Source organism: Wyeomyia smithii, chromosome 3 (genome assembly GCF_029784165.1).
Source record: "Wyeomyia smithii strain HCP4-BCI-WySm-NY-G18 chromosome 3, ASM2978416v1, whole genome shotgun sequence".
Taxonomy (NCBI): domain Eukaryota; kingdom Metazoa; phylum Arthropoda; class Insecta; order Diptera; family Culicidae; genus Wyeomyia; species Wyeomyia smithii.
Window position 1 is genome coordinate 120,974,102 of NC_073696.1, and position 13,339 is coordinate 120,987,440.

The following is a 13,339-nucleotide window of genomic DNA, read 5'->3' on the forward strand; positions in this document are numbered from 1 at the left end:
TTATAGTTCTATGATTTCATTAATGATGTTTTAATAAGATTGTATTTTGAACTTGAAAGTAACCTTATTTCATCAGTTTTTGCCGTATTAATTGAGTTACCTCAACTATTCATTTACGACGTGTGCTGGCTTTGATTTGTAAGAAAAACAAACACCACATTCATATTCTGTGCTAAAAGTTATTATCACATTCTTTATAAATAAATACTCAATCTACTCTACACTATTGCACACACGATAAACGTAGCATTATTTTAATTCATTCAATGCTTGCGTTTCTTAATGCGAACCGTAACGGGAATCGGCTTCTCGATGTAAACATTTTTCTTCACGTACACCGGGTAAGGTTTGTCCACATGGACCGGATAAGGCTTTGGAATTTCAACGTACTCCTTTTGAATTACAGGAACTTTCACAGGCACTTCGTACGGAACGGGTACCGGCCGTTCTACAGGGACATGAATTTTCTTCTCTACATATACCGGAACTTTCTTCTCGACGATCACGGGAACCTGCTTTTCGTAAGGCACTGGAACTGGTACTGGAACTTTGATATGTTTCTCAACTTCCACTGGGTAAGGGACCGGTATCTTTTTGGTGATGGTTCTTACGTGATGTCGCTTGCCAGATCGATCCCAGTCGTAATCATAATCATCATAGTATGTATTTAGTTCTAACGATTCACGTTCTCCAAATGTCCCTCGCTGAGGTTTCGAGCTCACAGCTGCACTGACTATCGCCACAGTCATAGACAGAATGATGGAAATCTATCAAAATAATCTGTTACTAATATTTTATTTTCCCATATTAATTTGTTTATTAACCTGCATTTTTCCTTTCACTACGAAAACTAAACCCGAATTGTTCAGCACCGAGCTAAGCAATCTTGGTAAGGTGTTTAAACGAACTGTTAGGCCCAGCGCAACCGGCTTGCATTTATATACTAAAATCATCTAGTTAAGTCCTCCGGAGACGCTCCACCGTAATAAGATTCCCCGCTTGAGATCCAACGAGCTACTCATAAACTATCAAATTCGAGCCCAACGTAACGGTTGGCACACAGATAAGCCACCGTTGTTGTACGTTGGTGTGCCAAAGTTACAACATAGTTTTGAACTGACTCAGCCACCCATTGTAAGCGACCGTTCGTCAGACACAAACCAATTTTCGGTACTGTCACAGTCCGCGTCGGGAAGGGGCACCGAAGCGCAGAAAAACAAATTCCCTAAGATCCTTATCAAATTGTGTGTTGGTTTGTGGTTGCCTGAGGTCAGTATGCGTATGGAAATGTAAAAGTGGTATGCAATTGAGTATAAAATTATGTGCTCATACCTACTAGACATTGGGGAAGTGGTGACTTAACATGCTAATAACATCTAATATTAACTACTTTCTCGATTGCATATTATATAATTTGGTCAAATAAAAATGACGAACCCTGAGACCCAAATCACACAATTACACTAACACTAGATTTTAATTGCAATTCACCTTAAATGCGCCTAAATTTTTAAGCTGCAATTTAAATTCCCATTCTTCTCTCTGCGCGAATAAACCGACAGACGTTCGATCTAGTGCGTGAAAAAGCAAATAAAGAAAAAAAAAAGATTGATTTTCAAGCGGTTTTTGCGTACGACCCAGTCTAGCAAATATATTTAGGTGCAACGAATCAATCCGTTTGCTGCTCGGTCAGTTTATTTCGCACTCTTATGCATGGTTTGTTTGATTGCTGCGAAGCCATAGCCTGGAAAAATCCAATTGATTTGACAAAAACAAATGATATGGAAACAACATGTGAGTATCTATCGAAGCGCGAAACATTAGATTGCCGAGGTAGAACAATATATTTTATGCCAGTAGGTATTGATGTTCGTTATAGCAATTCATCATTATAAGTTATTTGTTCATTAGTTTGACTTTAACAAACTAATCATTAAATTTGTTACAATTAAAAGCGAAAATAGTTTTTGGTATGTAATCAAATAGCAAAATTCCAAGAAACAAAACTGCTTATATCAAAGTTTTTTTTTGCTTTTGCTTAGAGCGTATTTTAGAATTGAAGTTTGGTCGTATCATATTCTCAAAAAGGTTAAGAAGTTTTTTGTGTTGTATTTTCAAGCATAATAGATTGAATTTTCTAAGTTCTATCTAGTGATTAAATAAATAGTTGCTTGATACATGACATAACAAATTATCAAATCACTTGGCCAAGATTTGCTCAAAAAGTCTTAAACGAATTCAGAAATAAAGATGTATCAAATTTATATAACTAAGAACCTGGCATTTTAGACGCAGATTCGTCGTATGACACTGTACGAAACGCACTCGCAACCATCAGGCACATGAGCCTGTAGGTACTTTCCGGTTTACCACGATAACTGTTAGTACCTAGCGCTTTGGACCACACTGGGCCCCCATACCTGAGTATGGACGAAACCAGTCTGGCAAGAAGTTTACGCTTTGTGCCATTTACCGCTGAGCTATTCGACATTTTTCGAAATAGTGCTGCAATAACCGTTGAAGCCCTCTTGCAAGCATAGTTGACGTGTCTCTTGAATGTGAGCTTATCGTCAACCATAAACTCCAAGAGCTTCAAGGATCGCTTTGGGGTGATGGTGCAGTCTTCGACTCTGACCGCCGCCTGTTGCTCTGATTTGCGGTTATTCACAACCGTGACCTACGTCTAATGGTGTGCTAACTCCAGTTTCTTGGAGTGCATCCAGTCTTCGACCTTGCGTATACAGTGCGCTACCGTCAACTCGATCTCTTCGATCGACTCGCCATTGACCTCTATCGTTATGTCGTATGCAAAGCCGACGATCACAACCCCTACAGTGAACTTGAGTTTAAACACCCCGTCATACATTTCCCAATACAGCATAGAACCTTGCGGTAATTGGGACGCATTTCTGACCCTCCTCCGTGTTGTAAATAAGTACTCGGTTTTGGAAGTAGTTTTCCAGAATCTTGTACAGCGACACCGGTACATGGATGCTCCTGAGTGCAAGCGCTATGGAGTCCCAACTGGCACAATTGAACGCATTCTTCACGTCAAGTGTGACGATTACGCGAAAGCGTATGCCCCGTCTCTTGCGTTGGAGTGCTACCTCCGCCGTCTTGGTGACGAAAAGGATAGCATCCACCATGGACCTGCCCTTCCGGAAACCGAACTGGTTATTTACCAGACCGTTTACACCCTCCGTGTAACTCACCAGTCTGTTGATGATAATTCTTTCAAGCACCTTGCCCGCAGTGTCCAGCAGGCAGCTTTCGGAAGTAAGACCAAACTCTGCCGCTTCCACCTGTCCGGGAAGAGGCAGTCATCCAGGCACCTCTGCATCACTACCCGAAACAGGCCGGAGGCCGTTTTAATCGCCAGTCTGATTGCCAGGTTAGGGATTCCATCCGGTCCCTGTGCCTTGCTCACCTTTAGGGGGTTGGCAATCACGATGAGTTCCTAATTCGTAACCTTAACCTCTCCCTCGATCTTGACACGGCTGTCGTCGCTTATGGATTGGATGTTCGGAAGTTGGCCGACCATCCCTGGTCTGTGTCTGAGATACTGGAACGTATCTCTGCCATTACGGTCCTATAGGCGTTACTCTGATGGTTCGTATCGGCACTCGCGTATAGCCTATCGAAGCAGGCTCTCTTGCTTACCTTAATCGCACTCTTCAGCGTCGATCTTGCAGAATCGAATGCTTCATCGCACTCTTTAGCATCGATCTTGCAGAACCGAATGCTGCGCGGCGTTCTGTCCTCTCTTTTTCGTTTCGCGCACGCTGCATCTTCCGTCTTGCACGGAGGCACACACTGCGAAGGTCGACTATCGCGTCCGTCCCCCAGTAACCCGGTGACTTCCCATTCCTAGGTTGGTGAGACCCAGGCATGGTAACGTCACACGCCCGCGATAGCATGGCAACTAGTTGGTCAGCAGTCGGGCGGAGCCAACTGCCCCCCTGTTCTCATTGCCTCTTTGAAAATCTCGGCATCGAAATGCGATGTCTTCCACCCGCGGATGATCGGAGTGTTGGCTCTACCCGTCGCTTGCCGCCTCTCGTTGTTGTCTACACTATAGCAGACCAACAGGTGGTCGCTATTAGTGTAGCCATCATCTACCCCTCCGGTTCTTGATCAGTCTTGGGCTGGAGAACATCACGTCAATGATAGACTCCGCATCATTTCTGCTATAAGTACTTTTGTTTCCAACGTTGGCCAGATCTAGGTTGAGCTTTGCCAAAGCCTCCAACAAGATCTGATCCCTCTGGTTCGTGAAGCGACTTCCCCACTCAGCAAAGCGTTGAAGTCGCCCGCCACCACCAACGGCGTTAGGCCCGTTAGCTTCATGGATAACAGATCGACCATCTGGATGAACCTTTCGGTACACCAACGTGGCGGAGCATAGCAACAGTAGAACACTCCACTCACATTGGCTACTCCGTATTCTCCCTCTGAAGTTGAGACAACCTTCTGAACCGGGTACTTGCTTGTCGTCCAATTCGCAGCAGGCTTACCGGCTGGGCTCCTGGGCCTCCCCAAAAATTGTTTAGCGTCCCGTTTCCCGGAACATACCATACACTTGGGAGACTCCTCTCAGTCCTATGCTTTATGGCCTGCCCCTCCACATCGCTTTCACAACTGTCTCCTATCAGGTCCCTTGCAGGTCCAGGACTCATGTCTTCCCTCAAAGCAACGGAAACAGATGTCCGGTTGCTGTAGTATGCTCAGACGGTATACAGACCAGCCGACCTTCAATTCGATTTCTTTCAGGGCCAGGTTAGCGTCCGTCACCGCTAGTCGGAAGGTAGTTACCTGGGTCCCCGCCGGACCTTTGCGGAGGCGGATCGACTCCTTAGCCACCTCCACTCCGCATTTCGTTGCGGTGCTTGTGCATTGTCGCACCCCTCGGTAGTTTCGTCCAGATTTCACTGCGGTGTCTTCTTTTGTAAATTACTAAGATACACACGATTCGCTGCTCTTTTCAAGCAAGTGCGTCGCTTTACTCACCAGTGCAGTGTGAGAGCAAATGTTTTCTCAGTGAAAGATATTCTCCTACACGCTAGTGATTCGCTGAGGAGAAACGACGAGTCTGCTTTCTGGAAAACATGTTGTAACGCTACGAAAAGCATTATTTTTCGAATAGTCGTTCCGGTCAACTCAGTAACAGTAGGATCAGTAACTGCTATGGCTCCGACGGCGCAGTTTGGGATGCAGTAATAGCTGGGACCGATATTTGCGCAAAGAACACTCCATATGCTCGATATTTTTGGATTGAGAAAATGAAAAAGGCTCTGAAGTTATGAAATCAAGACCAAACACAGAAAAGGTTTCCACTTGATAGTTCCAACCGTCACACAGAGGAGTATCTAGAACAAAAAGCTGGCCAAAATAAGAAAAAAGTTTTTTGTCGCTTTTTGGTGCCGCTATAATTTTTTCTGCAGCTTAAATAAATGCTCCACAAAATGCCATCACTCGATGAACGTTAAACGGTATTATCATATGCTGGGAGCGCTGTAAACATTGACAAATTTTCAAGCATTTTTTTTGGGAATCGAACCATTTATAGTAACAAGTTTTGCTAGGCATCAAAAAAATGACAATTGATCAATTTTTCAGCAAATGAGTTCTTTATGTTCAATGCTAATAAACTAGTTGATAGAAATTCCGAAATTTCTAAATTATAGCTACTCTTAAGAAGTTTTAGAAATTAGTGATTTTTACGTATTTTCGAGCATTTTCAATATTAAAAAAGTTATCAAATCTCGCGGAATTCGATCATATAATCATCGGAAGAATGGAAGTTCATAACATTACAAACACATCCTCGCAAATATCTCATCCGGTAACGTCCGGATTGGCATTTACGACCCGTTTGTAAAATGTTGTTTATGACGAATTTTGACGTTAAGTGTTCACGCGTACACGGGAAATTAAAAAAAAAACCTGATGGGTACCCTGAAAACAGTTTTTCAGCTCAACAAAGATGAAATGAGATTAGTTTAGTGAATGAATTTCAACTAATTTAAGTTAACCTAAAAATAACTTGATGCACAGAATCAATAATCCAGGTAAATAACACTCCGTACAAAAGGCTTTTTCCAACCTACGTAGGTTCCATGAGGCATCATATAATTTGTGAGCATCGAATTGATAGGTCTAAATGAAGATATTTTGCTACATAATTTTTCTGTTGAATTCTTCAATTTATTTCGCTGCCCGTTTTGCGAAAACAAATCATTCGAGCGTATTACTTCATCTGCTCACTAACATTAATGAAGACACATAGGCTATGTAAATGTAAACATTAAGTTGCGTGTGTGATATTTAGAGGTACTTTTTGATATAATACTCGAACCAGCCACTTCCACTTCTCACTTAAATATTTCCCAAAATATTGCTAAATAGCAGCGAAAATAATTTTGGCCAGGTTTTCACTCGAGTTACTCCTCTGTGCGCCAGGGAGAAAGCGTTACATAACGCTCTAGCCGCAGAAGAACTAGTGACGAAGCAGTAGTGGCGAAAAAAGATTGTTTATTGCTTGTTTTGGATGGTGTGGGCATCGAAACATCGAAAAGTACTTTTTTGATGGCAAACCAGAAAGCATGGGTAACGAAAACTGTATTCAAGTTTGATGAAATGTTCGTCCCTGAGACCTTATTAGAAGAAAAAAGGTCTTGATTTTAATGTTTTTCTACTCGTTGACAATGCTTCCGACATGTAATCGATCATCCTAATGTCATAATCTTGCCTCCAAACACAACATCCTCAGTACAGTCGTTGAACCAGAGCATCATTTCTAATTTCAAGAAGAAAGTTTTTTCTTGGAAAAGTAGAAAACGATCCATACGGTACATTTTAGCTTAGTCCGAAAGAAAGTAAGCCTTCTGTTTAATTTAATGAAAACAGGTAGAGTGTAAACCGGAACACGGCCTTCTGCCGTCGTCCACTAAAACAAGATTATTTATAAACAAGGCAGGAAAGCTCTCGAAGAAAGACCGTGAACGGTTCCGCTATGCAAACGTTAGCAAAACACTTTACCTTGCGCGATAAAATAACCAGTAGAGGCACCGAGGCGTTGCATAACTCGGCATAAACAAACCTAGGCTAATACCGGTACCAAGCTTAGGAAAATGACTGGAGAGCGACACTATACTGACGACTATTCTCTCTCTTCACTCTAATAGCCTCATGCATGAGCTATTCATGAGAGCTCACATACAGCTACAGCTTAAACAAGGCAAAGAAACTGTCTTGTGTTGCGTACGACAGCTCATTCTTGCGCATGTATTTTGTTCGTTCGGACATGACAGCCTAGTTTGCTCATTTTGAGGATGTCCTGTTCCTGTTGACAGCCTGCTGATCGGCTGTGGCTGTCATCGATTTGCATTTTTTCGTTTCTCCTTTTTCACAGGCCGGTGGCATATTGAATACAAAGCAAACCGTTTCCATTGTTGATATTATACCCCACGTAAGAAAAAACGCGCTTCGCACCATCTCTCTTTCATTCTTTCATCGGCCTTACTGTCGTGATCATAATCATCTGACATCCCGCTCGGATTCGTGTTGAAGGATGTCGGAAGATTACAGGCTGTCATTCGCGATAGCTTGGTAATACCAACAGACATATGAAGATGAAAAATAACAGTCCGTATGGAGTTGCATGTGTGCTGTCGTCAGTTGCTGTCGGACTGTTCACCGAACGTGTGGGGAGCAGAGAGAGCTGTGCAATACAATGAGAGCCGGAACAGTTGAGAATTTGCTGTCATTGTCTTGCAGTCATTTTCATAACACTGACCGGTACTCAACAGCGCCCGCTCGCGCTCTCAAAGAATATAGATGTCAGTAACCAAAGCACGTAACAGAGCGCGCTCTCTTGAAAGCTCCCCAAGAGGGGAGCAGAGTTAATTATTTGTACTGAAAGTTGAGCATAAAAAAGAGACAGGCCGAGGAATGGCGTAGGTTAGAGTAACACAGCTAGGTATGTGGTGACCAGGGCGAAAGGGAAGAAGCCTCTCACTCTGAGTTACCCGTAAGTCAGTATTTATGCTTTTGTAAAAATAAAGAATTCCAATTGTCCGCTCAAAGTCTTGAGTATTAATTCCGTGCCGACGGCACGTACAGGATTTTCCGAAAGCCCTGGTAGGGTCCAACCCCTACACATGGGCTGAAGAGACTAATGGTGCCTATGAAATTATTCTTCTAGCCAATGTTATTGGCGGGAAATGCTTTGACGACATGACTAGCGACGATGTTGAGGAGTTGATAAAGGAACCGATGCTGGTTGACGAGAACCGTCTCGAAATGCTGCAACCCTTAGACCAGGAAGCAGTTTGTGACAAAAACGGCACCACTGAGTGCTCGGTTCAAAAATAAAAAAAAAATTTCAGCTGTCACATTTTTTTCGTAGATCTTGGTTCAACCTAACCGAAATATCGGCACAAAATATTACCAAGCCGTGTAAAGCGCAAAACAAAATGTGTAAAAAACAATTCAGTGTACAGTGTACTCGATTTCTTGAAAGTTTATGTTAGTTTCCAAGATTTGATGAATACGAAAAGTATGAGAAACGGGCTTGTGTTTTTTTTTCAAATGTTCCAAGAACGGCTACAATGAGAGATGTATTTGGTATGAACAAGCAACAACATTTTGCTCCGTGAGATTTGAGTGGAACATTATTCACTGTTTTTGAATTCATATTTTTTCTACAAAAACAATTTTTGGGTGAACTAAATTATTATTTGCAGAAGCCACTATACCGATTAAACAAGAGATTCTGACCCTAAAATTTTTTTAATAACAATAGGAACTAGGCTCAGCAAATATTCCTAAGCCCTCTAGTGCCCAAGCCTGCTTTTAGACAGGATTCAGTAAAATCACTATAAATATATAATAAATACTTAAAACATGTCTTTAAAGATTTATGATGATTTTAGCGAAGCCAAATAACTTTTTTTAAGCTGTGATTTTCAAAAAAAAAATCAGATTTTACAAAAGTAAATTTTTTTAAACATATAACATAGAAAATTTGTTTTCTATTGTTTTTTATTTTTGTCTTGCGGTGTATATATTTTTTGGAAGGATAAACCTTTTTCACATAAGCCCTTCTTAAAAATGAGTTGGGATTCGAAGAAAACACCTTTTAAATGAAAATAACAAAATGACATCTCTAGCACATCTGTGCAAAGTTTCAGCTAAACCAAAAATGACCAAATAAAATGATTATTCTTTTTAAGAAAAATGCACTAATATATTAAAAAAAAAACTTTTATAAAACTAGCGAAAACCAACGATTACCTTTAGGGATTCACGATCCAACCCCAAACATCGAACAGCGATTTAAATTTGTACCAGAATGAAATCAACGCCGCTTTTCCGAATAAACACAATTATTTCAAATTAGTTTTCAAACGATTGTTATAAATTAATTTGCTTGAGCAAATTCTATCTATATTCGCTACGAGCGCACGGCTCCACTCGACATCGTCGGAAGTGGTTTGCACATAATCGAAATCTCCACACTTTGATGGAGAACGTACCTTCCGTTCGCGTTTCGTTGGCTTAGTAACAGCAGCAGCAGCCGCTATCCGTTGACGCCGTTATCCTTTGTTCTGTAAGGCGCGCGACGATGTGTTTCATTCTGTCGTCGTCCCGTACACTCATTGGGATTGACTTTTGCTCTTCATCGGATAAGAACGCTTTGTTTGAGTGAAAATGTAAAAATCAAATTAAATCTGTTATTGAGGATATAGAATGTTTATCTTATGGGAAGCGGGATAGACCGTCTTGAAACACACAAATTTTGGTTTAATTTAAAGGAAAATTTTATATGTAGGTAAGTTACACTGATTACCATAAGTTTTGTCTTAGGGGCAAAAATATGAAAAAAAGACACGAAACATACTCGTTTCATGGTTTCAATTTCAATTTCAAATTCATTTTCAATTTCGAACAAACCAGCAAACTGTTTCCACATTCAGCCGGTGATCAATATGTATCAATGCGATGCACAATGCCACAACGGAAGGTCTTTCTGAGCAGCCAGTACAAAGTTGGCGAACATGAAAGTGCGAACCATTCATAAATGGGAATAATTTTTTTCAATATTATTTCAACAAAGAGCACAGCTACTCAGATGCACTCCTCGGTGCAACCCCGGTATCACGTTTGGTAATAGTCAATGAAAGTGCTGAAGAATTGCGTGTTTACACCGTTGAATATATGGGAAAAAAGAAGAGCAAAAATAACTGGACCATCGAACTGAGCGATCAGATAAACCCCGGCGACGCCATGAGTGATGTTGCGATTTATCAACAGGTGAATGCTGGCTGAACGTTGCGAGAGCGAAAAGCAACGCAAAATAAAACCGATCTCAACAAATAGCCAATTATTGTGTAATAACAGCTGGAAAAGTGGGCTGAATAGAAATAGGATTATGGATGGTTTCAGGTAATCATTTTTTATTGTAAATCTTACAGATTAACATGTTTTGTAGAACGAGTTTCGCAATGAAAACACAGTTGCGACAGATAGACTAGAGAATATGTTAAGGTTCGTGTTTAAATAATTTAATCACTGCAATTGAGATGAGTTTATCAGTTACTGCATATAACGTTGATCTTGCTTTTCAGATTTCTCTTCAACGACGGGTTTGGTAGCAGAGTCCGTACTTCGAACACCTTGTGGGGAAGATTCCGCGTACTCCTGATGTTCATGTTCATGTTCGTGTTCTTCCTGGTGGGGTTGCTCTATACTTTGATGATGTTCTTCTGGTTCGCCGTGGTCGTAAGTGGTTTCTGAATGCTCAACATACTGTTCTTGCTGTTCGTGTTGGTGATGTTGGTAGTTATCATGATTTTCTACATAGTATGGTTTGTCCACATAAACTGGATACGGTTTGGGCACTTCGACTTTGTGCACTACTGGTACTGGAACCTTCTTCTCAACTTTTACCGTTACAGGTCGATCAACATGTTTGATTACTTCCTTTTCGATGTACACCGGGTATGGTTTTGGAACATGCACTGGGTATGGCTTCGGTACAGGAACTTCGACTCTTTGAACTACCGGCACTTTAACTTCGACGTGAACCGGAACTTTCTTCTCGATGTACACTGGAACCTTTTTCTCAATGTACACTGGTACCTTCTTTTCCACATGGACCGGATATGGAACAGGACGATCTACGTGCACCTTTTTCTCAACGTAAACTGGAACTTTTTTCTCGACCGTCACTGGATAGGGAACTTCCACTGGGTACGGAACTGGGCGGTCTACATGTACAGGAACTTTCTTTTCAATATAGACTGGAACTTTTTTCTCCACAGTTACTGGATACGGAACGGGACGATCAACTGTAACGGGTACGGTTTTCTCGTGAACCACATGTTTTTCAACAGTATAAGGAACAGTTTTAATCACTGTGTGATGTGTTTCTTCCTTTCCGAAAAGATTGAAAAGTCGATCAGCCGCACCATGCTCATTCATATCATAACCAAAAGAGGGTTTAAATCCACCCTCCAACATTGGTTCTGATCCAAATCCAAAGCCCTCTAAGCTACGTTTGTCCTGAACTTTTGCACTTTCAGATGTTTTTGTGTCCTCTGTCTTTTCCGCTTCCTTGACAGGCTTTTCGACAGCCGCTCCAAGCGCTAGGGCCAACACAGCCGATAGAACTATGAATAACTACACAGAGAAAAAAACGAAAACATTTATGTATTATTTTTCCACACTAAATATTGCCTTTAAACACACAAATCGTCAACAAAAACGCACCTTCATGGCTGTATTCCACTTTCTATCTCCAACCATGGCAACTCGAGCCAAGACCCCCGATGAACGATCGCAAGCAAATGATGGCTTGAAATGATCTATACAATCAATTTATACGACAGACGAATTTCGGAGCGAAAAACGTTCACCACCTCACGTCCTTTCCATGAGATCGGTGGGGTGAGATTTTCACTCGTTTCAGACGATTGTAGGGTTACCGTTCATGCTGAAAATCGCGAACATGCAATGGTCACACCATCTTAGTACCCATCCGCAGACACGCTCGGTTTGGCCAGTGCAAGGTCTAGGGGCAATCAGCGAGGTGTTGTCATTATTCGGATTACTAGCCGGTTTCGTTTATTTTATTTTTTTTTTATACACATGTTTTTCTTTGCGGTCAATGCTCTATATTGCGCTGGTCAGCTACGAGTAGTTATTTGATAAACAACCAACCAGCATAGTGACCTGATTATGACAGTCCTTGAGCCGAAAATCAAGATAAACTAAATCGTTATCAACCAACTGTCTATCAAAACTGTAACGTGAAACTTTTTAGTGTGGAGGAAAATGAATCAAGGGCTTTAAGGGAGCTTCAACCGATAATATTTCATCTGAAGTTGTTAGTTGAAGAAAATAACACAGTGAAGTAACGTGAGATTTTTTTTATTCCAAAAGACATCGTTAGATGTAACCTAGCGTAATGAAATCAATTACATAATTTGCAATTAAAATTATTGCTTGGTCGGTATATCTTGCTCCTCGCGTGGTACAAAGTATAATTATATGAAAAAAAAAATGGATATGCAGCATTGCATTCAACTTTTACAGTAGCGTCGACCAAAACGTATAATTTTTAAAATGTGAAGAAAAGATTACCCTTCTGTGCGTAGCTCGTTTTTACACACCCTTGAAGTGTTCAACATTTCGCAGATCTATCATTGTGAAGGTTAAAAAAAAGCTTTTGTTAGACACATGGCTAGAAAAATCAAAACTAAAAATTTCAAATTCAGATTGAAACTGTACAGCTTAGTTGTAACCGTGTTTGAGAATACACTATAGTCACTTTTTACGCGGGGGATACGTGCCGCGTAAAAAAACGCGTAAATTCCGGAATCCGCGTAAAAAAAGCCGCGTAAATTCCGGAATCTGCGTAAAAAAAAACCTGCGTTAATTCTGCAATCCGAGTGAAGAGGAACCGAAATCCGCGCAAAAAAAAAAAAAATACCGCGTAAACTCCGGAATCCGAGTAAGAAAAACCGCTTAAATTCCGGAATCCGCGTAAAAAAGCCGCGTAAAAAACCGCGTAAAAAACACGTAAAAAGCATCTTAGTGTACTTGATGTTATAACAAAACTTTTGTTAAAAAATCCAGTATATAGAAATGTAAGACAAAATGTTTTCTTGAAGGAAATGTACCCTCTTAGAAAATTGCTCTTGTGTCTAAAATATTTCTTCATTCATGAAAAACAATCTAAGTGCATTGAACCAACTAGGGCAAAAGCTCTGCTACAGATCTAGGCGGCCGTCCTAAACATTTTCTTGAATTACTGGTCAGGATCAATGAAAGTACT

At 41.0% G+C, this 13,339-nt stretch overlaps 2 protein-coding genes across 2 annotated transcripts; both read right to left on the reverse strand.

The window, feature by feature from the left end:
* Positions 1-263: 263 nt before the first annotated feature.
* LOC129728523 (mantle protein-like) lies at positions 264-883 on the reverse strand. The gene is made up of 2 exons (XM_055686967.1): positions 825-883; positions 264-767 (listed from the first exon to the last, which is right to left on the reverse strand). The coding sequence occupies exons 1-2, from the start codon at positions 828-830 to the stop codon at positions 264-266; spliced, it is 510 nt and encodes a 169-aa protein (XP_055542942.1). The 5' UTR covers positions 831-883.
* Positions 884-10,449: 9,566 nt separating this feature from the next.
* On the reverse strand, positions 10,450-11,836 carry LOC129732156 (titin-like). Its single transcript, XM_055692716.1, has 2 exons — positions 11,773-11,836; positions 10,450-11,682 (listed from the first exon to the last, which is right to left on the reverse strand). The coding sequence occupies exons 1-2, from the start codon at positions 11,806-11,808 to the stop codon at positions 10,597-10,599; spliced, it is 1,122 nt and encodes a 373-aa protein (XP_055548691.1). The 5' UTR covers positions 11,809-11,836; the 3' UTR covers positions 10,450-10,596.
* Positions 11,837-13,339: the final 1,503 nt, after the last annotated feature.